The sequence below is a fragment of the Orycteropus afer genome, unplaced genomic scaffold, assembly GCF_000298275.1.
Source record: "Orycteropus afer afer isolate SDZICR_OR568_19922 unplaced genomic scaffold, OryAfe1.0 scaffold00061, whole genome shotgun sequence".
NCBI classification, from domain to species: domain Eukaryota; kingdom Metazoa; phylum Chordata; class Mammalia; order Tubulidentata; family Orycteropodidae; genus Orycteropus; species Orycteropus afer.
The window spans coordinates 1,786,870-1,794,186 of record NW_006921648.1 but is presented as its reverse complement, the minus strand read 5'-3'; the positions used below and the strand labels follow the sequence as shown (position 1 = coordinate 1,794,186).

The 7,317-nt window shown below is 46.0% G+C and overlaps 1 protein-coding gene across 1 annotated transcript; it reads right to left on the bottom strand.

The window, feature by feature from the left end:
• Positions 1-1,019: 1,019 nt before the first annotated feature.
• LOC103195921 (olfactory receptor 1361-like) lies at positions 1,020-1,958 on the bottom strand. Its single transcript, XM_007939563.1, has one exon. The coding sequence runs from the start codon at positions 1,956-1,958 to the stop codon at positions 1,020-1,022; it is 939 nt and encodes a 312-aa protein (XP_007937754.1).
• Between the last annotated feature and the right edge of the window lie 5,359 nt (positions 1,959-7,317).

Genomic DNA, 7,317 nt, shown 5'->3' with positions numbered 1-7,317 from the left:
ACAGGGCTAATGGTACATGTAGTTAGATCTGGAGGGTCTCATAATCTGTAGAGAGCCTTGTGCAGGGGGATGAGGTGATAGACAAATAATTATAGTACAATGTGCAATCAATCCAAAGAAAAATAGAACCATAGGCCCTAGAAGAGGGAGTCAGAAGCCTTCAGAGAAGAAGTGACCTTTGACTTCATTCTTGAAGGTGTAGGATGGGCAGGGGATTGCTAGCCTGAGAAGAAAGAAAAGACAACTAGTCCTGACAGAGATAACACAAATGTTGATGTAGTCCCCTGATATCAAAGACATGACCCCTGCTAGACCCGCCCCCAAAGGCAGGCAGCCAAGCCAGAGGGTCATGAAGGGTTTCCACCGTTCTGTGCTTCTTCCCCTCTTGGTGCTCTGGGCCACAAAGTTCACCAGGCACTCTGCTTCCATTGAAATGTTTTTACCCGTTTGAGTCCTCACATTTCACCCTGCCATCCTTTTGTCTAACTCTCAACAATAGTTTGTGAGGGTTTTTGAGACCCAAAACAACTCATGACTGACCATCATGAGGACATAAAAGGAAGTGTTAGGTAGACCAGTGGTTTTCAACCTGACTGCACATTGGGATCACCTGAGAATTTCCTTAAACTATCAGGGTCACCCCACCCCAGAGAGTCTGATTTATTTGGTCAGTACTGGGCACTGGACATCAGAGGGCTTGAAAACCTTCCTAGGTGATTCTGATGTTCAAAAATACTTTAGTATGTGTCTGTCCAAACAGACCACCTAAAAGGGAAAATTTTGGGTATAAAACGATTCAAAAGATAGGAATCTAAAATAGTCCCCTTACTTGACACACACAGCAAGGCTACCGGTGAACCCCAGACTGCTGAGGAATAACTCACGATAGTCTTCTAGGTGCACCTAGAATTATTTATTTATTTATTTTCTAGACTGGCTTTGACAAAACAACTGTTACCTTACACCACTTGGTGAAAAAGAACTTTGCTTCAGAATGAGATTCAGCTTTGATGCTTTCATCAGGTAGGAAACCTCTTTCTGCCGATCAGTGTTCGTAGAGCCCCTTTCAAGTCCTTGTTCCTGAGGCTGTAGATGAACGGGTTCAGCATGGGGGTCACCACTGTGTACAACAAAGTGGCTGAAGTGTCTGTCTCAGATGAGTGGGTGGATGAAGGGTTGAAATACACAGCAATGATGGTGCCATAGTAGAGGGAAACCACAGCCAGGTGGGAGCCACAGGTGGAGAAGGCCTTCCATTTCCCCTTTGTGGATGGGACTCTCAGGACTGCACCAGCAACCAGGATGTATGATACAAGGATGCAAATAAATGGAGCCATCATTACCAGCCCTGCTACAACAAGAATCATCATGTCATTGAGGTGTGTGTCAGAGCAGGAGAGTTTCAAGAGAGGAATCACATCACAGAAGAAGTGGGGGATCATGTTGTCTGCACAGAACGAGAGTCGAGCCATCAGCAGGGTGTGCAACAGAGCATGCAGATTGGCAATGATCCAGGACCCAGCAACGAAGAGGACACAGAGCTGAGGGGTCATCTTTGTTGTATAGTGTAAGGGGTGACACACAGCCACAAAACGGTCATAGGCCATCACGGCCAGGAGGAAATTGTCCATGTAGGCAAACACAATAAGGAAATACAGCTGAGTGAGACACCCAGAGAAGGAGATGGTCTGACTCCCAACAATGTAGTTGTCCAACATCTTGAGGACAGCAGCAGAAGAGAAGGAGACGTCCACAAAGGACAGGTTGCTGAGGAAGAAGTACATGGGGGTGTGCAGGCGGGAGTCTGTGCTGATGGCCAGGAGGATGAGCACGTTGCCCAGGACCGTGGCCAGGTACATGCTCAGGAAGAGCACGAAGAGGAGCTGCTGCTGCTGGGGCTGCCTGGAGAGCCCCAGGAGGAGGAACTCGGAGACGCTCGACTGGTTTGTCCTGCTCATGGGCGTGGGCACCGGGGTCCAGGTGTAGATTAGACAGGATGTATATTAAAACCTGGAAAAGATGGTGGGGATGGGACAACTGCCATCTCCCAAGAAGATCACAAGAAGGTATCTCTGTGTGACACAGGTAAGTCATTAGGATGTTGTTCCCTGGGGGTTTTAGCCACCTGTAGGACCTCTATACGCCTCCATTTCTTCATTAGCAAAATCAGCACAAATACTGATGCATACATAGTGCCTCTGAAAGGATGCTCAAAAGATTGTGATGGTGGTATTGTCTCTAGATCCTTTTATAGTGTTTGTATTTTCTACTTACTATGAGTTTATAAAAGTAAATGTTTTTAAACACTGTAAATATGAAATATTAACAGAGAGTTTATGACGTGTATTGAGTAGTGGACAATACATATGCACAATGGTTACCATAGAGACTGACATATAGTGAGTATTGAATATGGGTGACTGATGTCATCAGTATCGTCAGTGATGTTGTACTGGAGCAAAGGTTTACCTTCTCTGAGTTTCTGTTGCATCATCAAGAGAATCTCATCCCCTTTCATTGCTAACACATGTGCTCAGAGAATTACATCAGCCCTTGATCAGTCACTGCTTCTAAAGTGATCAGGTTAGTACCACTGCTACCGTGGCTCCTTCCTGGGCTCGGGCTCACAGAGCCTTTACAGACTTGTGAGTCAGGACTTCCTGACTGTGGCCACTGAGTTCCCTCAGTCCAATAGTAAAGTTAAAATGGAAATGACCCAAAGGTGCAGGCAGAAACTCAGCCAATTTGCCCAAAAGTGAAGTGAGAAGGCAGGAAGGGGTAGAAAATCCAGATGAAAGGAAATGGGGGGCCCAGGGTGGAAATGAGGGAGAGGGCTGAACCACTGTGGGGAATGCAACCAATGTTATGGGACACGTCATGTATGAACTATGCGCTGGGAAATGAATTTGCTCTGTACACATTCATTTATAGCACAATAAACTAAAAAAAGAAAGAAAGAAACTCAGCGACCAGTGATGCCCTCAGTTCAGGGACTCCTAAGCAGACAGGACATGTCCTGGTCATTCCTGGGTGATGACTTTAGAGCTGTGGCCTCACTTACATACATGACTTAGTGGGGAGCCCCTCTACAAGGCTTTCCACCCCAACAAGCAGTTACTGGTGAGGCCTCCAGTGTCTGACTCTTACCTGGGAGGAATGGTAGCCCTCGCTGTCACCTGGAGTCCCAGGCTCACTGCACCTTCTCAGACCCGGACCGAGGTCACTGGTTGGAAGGACAGGGGTTTTTCACTGGGGTTTGCAGGCTGAGTGTTCATGAATGAGGAGCTGAGTGCATGGCCTCAGCCCCCGGCACAGGAAGGGTGTCTGGAGACTCACAGAGCAGGCATTTACCGGAGCCTCCAGATTCCCTGAGAGCCTCATTAGAGACGAGAAGACAGTAATGGTCCCAGCTACCTTTCAGCCTCTTTGGACCAAACAATGAGGACAAACATTATCTAAGGTTTAGATGCAACTTTGAGTCAAAACTTGAAAATATTAGTCATAGAGCCATCTTGGTGGAGACAAATCCCAGACAGAACCCCCTAGGACCTCCAACTTCATCACCTTGATTTTCTGGTTCTATGTCCATGGCTGTGGAAATTCAGTTACTAAATTCTTTTTCTTCTCACTTCCTGTCTTCACACTGGGGCTAGTGCTTTGTTTTCTGTGTACCCCTTGCTTTCTCATGTGTGGTCATCTTTCTGGTGATTAGTGATCTCCATTTTGCATATGAGAATCCTGGGAACATACACCACATCTGGAGTTAGCCGATGAAACCACGTGGGATCAAGGGTAGTCCGAAGGGGGTCATCTCAAGGAGAACCCCCATGCTGTGATTTACTAACTCAAGACCCCTTTGAGATATCTTTCCAACCCACACAGTGTAACCTTTTCTCAGAGTGGGACCCCTAATCCACATGGTTTCAGGGTAGTGGGGCCCCAGCAATGTGTTTATCCTACATCCCCTCCCCCTTCGCCATGGCTCAAAGGACCAGGATGTTTGGAAGTGGGATTAAGAGACAGCCAGTCCTCACCACTCTCTGGGTTGGACAGAATGTGTAAACCCAACCCTCTTCTGTCTGCTCCAGTGATGGTCCATAAACTGAGGAGCAGAGGGGACTGCAGAGAGGAACTAAAGGAGCAAGCACACAGAGAAGAGAAGAGATTAGTCAGAGGACATCCTCCAGCTCCCCAGTTCTGGGTTTCAGTCCTCACCTGACGACTGGCTGCATTCCAGCATATTTCAGTTAGGGAACTCAGTGGCAAATAATAGACAAGGAACTGCACACAAATTCTTGAGTCAGATCTGACTCATAGCAATCTCTCCTTGGGTTTCTGAGGTGATATCTCTGTGGAAGTACATTGCCCAATCTTCCTTCCGAGGAGTGGCTGGTGGGTTTGAACCACCAGCCTTCTGGTTGGCAGTCAAATGCCTGAGGCACTACACCACCAGAGGTCCCAATGGACACGAGCCCTGGCCAGTTTTAGCAGAAGGATTTCATGAAAAGGATATTGAGAAAGATTCGACAGGAACTTGAGGGCAGTGAGTTCACATTCGAGGTGGGGAATCATCCAGAGAAGAAGACTGAGAAGGGCCATCCAGTGTACAGCCTGTGGTCAGCGTCGCTTAGCTGTGCACGTAGACAGTGCTGCATCGGGGCGTGGGCACTGGGTGCGTGGTCAACAACAACTTTTTTAAAAGTAAAAAAATTGAATCACAAAAGGACAAATACTGTGTGACTTCAGAGAAAGGCAACAAGCAAAGGTACAGAAACCAAAGATTCCTAGTGGTTAGCAGGGGTGGAGGGGACAGGAAGGAGTGCTATTTGCTCAGGGAGCACTGAGATGAGGTTAAGGGAAAGGATAATGAGGATGGAAGCCCACCTTGACTGTAATCACCACCCCTGAATGACGCAGGTAGACATTGTCGAATGGTGTGTGTTTTGAGGTATATATTTTCACCACCATGGACCCAATCCTCATTCATGGACATAGCAGGTCCCAAAGATCACGTCTTTATGAGGAAATCAATGTTACGCAAAAACGAAGGATGAGAACATCAGATCATAAAACGGAGGATGACCACATCACTACATCAGTGCCCCATTCCATCACTGCAAACTGCCAACAACTGAGAATCACGGCCCAGCCAAGTTGCCACACACCCTTCACCACCACAGCCAGCGTTACTCCCTCCTCACACGTCATTACTGCCAGACGAAGCCGTGAGTACACAATACAACCAGGTAGTGGGTTTTTCACTATTGCTGTAAATGGGAAATGCTGGATAATGAGATAGGAAGTGAGGCGCCAGTGTAATCAAAGATCAACATTGAGCACCTCTCAAACTCACCAGGATGCTGCATAGCCAGGGAGAGAAGGCCACTCAGCCTGTGCCAGGGCCCACATCATGTTAAATATCCAAATGGCCACCGCTTATAAATATTCAAAATGACTGGGTCCTTGGTCACTTTAAATATCCAAAATGGCCACCACATGTAAACAATCAAAATGACTGCGCCCTCAGGAGCAGAAAGTCAATAGCTCAGGTTGTCTCCCTCCTTGCTGTTTCCCTTCATAGTCATAGGCCACCAGCTCAGTCATCCTTCCAGCCCGTGGTGACCAGGGCTGATCTTTAGGTCAATTCTCAGGTCCCAACACCACTTGGAAATATTCAGGCTGTTGGTCCCGTCAGAGTAGCTGACAGACTGCAGCTCCGACCATCTCTGTACTCACTGTTTTCATTCAGTTTTTTCCACTAGTTGGTGCCTAATCCACTTCCTGTCAAAGATCAGGGCTCCAGGATCATCTTCTACATCTCTGTCAATTGGTTTTTCTTTTCTTGTTGAAGAGGGTCTGAGTCGCTTCTCTGCCTAGTCCTCCATCTTACCGGAAGTCTCCTTCTGTGTTCTTTTGATGCTTCCTGAATCATTCAATATTTTGCCATACAGTCCTTCAATACTGCAATTTCAGGCTTGAATTTTGTCTTCAGTTCTTGCAGCTTGAGAAATGCCAAGCATGTCCTTCCCTTTTGACTTTCTAATCCCAGGTCTTCACACATTTCATTATATTTTGCTTTGCCTTCTTGAGCCACCCTTTGAAATCTTTTATTCAGCTCTTTTACTTCTTCATTTCTTCCACTCACTTAACATATTCTACATCCAAGAGCAAGTTTTACACTCTCTTCTGACATTCAGTTTGGTCTTTTCTTCCCTTGTGTCTTTTAATAACATTGTGTGAACTGTAGAACAGACCATCATTTGCTGACTGTGGAACAGACCATCAATTTTCCATATGGAAGTTCACATTGAAAGTTAAGAAAAGTAAAACAAGTGCACAAGAGCCAAAATATGACCTTGCTTATATCCCACCTGAATTTAGAGACCATCTGAAGAAAAATTTGAAGCATTGAACACCAACGTTCATTGAACATTATCCTTCAGTTTCCATAGACCTGGAGTTCCTTGATTCCGTGGCAATCTCCTCATGGCATGGACCTTCCCCTCCATTTGTGCTTGCTTTCCTGTGCCTCATCTGACTTTGAAGACTGAGGTGAGCCTGACCCAAGCCATGGTATTTTCAGTAGCTTCATATGCATGAGAGCTGGACAATGAAAAAAGAAGACTGCCTTGAATTATGGTGGTGGCGAAGAATATTGAATATACCATGGATTTCCAGAAGAACAAATGAATCTGTGCTTGTGGAAGTACAGCTGGAATACTCCTTAGAAGTGAGAATGACCAGTCTTCATTTTTCTTACTTTGGTCATGTCAGAAGGAGCAATCCCTGGAGAAGGACATCATGCTTGGTAAAGTAACAAGTCAGCGATAAAGAGGAAGACCCTCAATGGGATGGATTGATACCGTGGCTGCAACGATGGGCTCAAGCATGGCAACTCTGGGAGGATGGCGTCGGAGCGGGCCGTGTTTTGTTCTGTTGTACATGAGTCGCTATGAGTCAGAACTGACGTGATGGCACTTAACAACAACAACATGGTAATTCTGTGTTTAGCTTTTTGAGGAAATGCCAGACTGTTCTCTACAACACCTGCATCATTATACATTCCCATCAATAGATGAGGCCAACTGTCACTCTTGATCCCATCCAAAAAAAAAAAAAAACCACCATACACTGATACAGCCTCATTAACAAAGAAACCCATCCCTATTCCCAAATGGAATACAACCACAAGTATAGAGTTATGATTTACAGGACACAGTTTTGGGAGACATGATTCAATCCAATCAGCTATAATTTGGGGGAAAGAGGGAAACCTGATTGATTTCACATTCATCTAAAAAGATGCCAAGGGAAAAA

Excerpts from the sequence above, each read along its gene's own strand:
- LOC103195921 (XM_007939563.1), bottom strand. The coding sequence starts at position 1,958 with ATGAGCAGGACAAACCAGTCGAGCGTCTCCGAGTTCCTCCTCCTGGGG.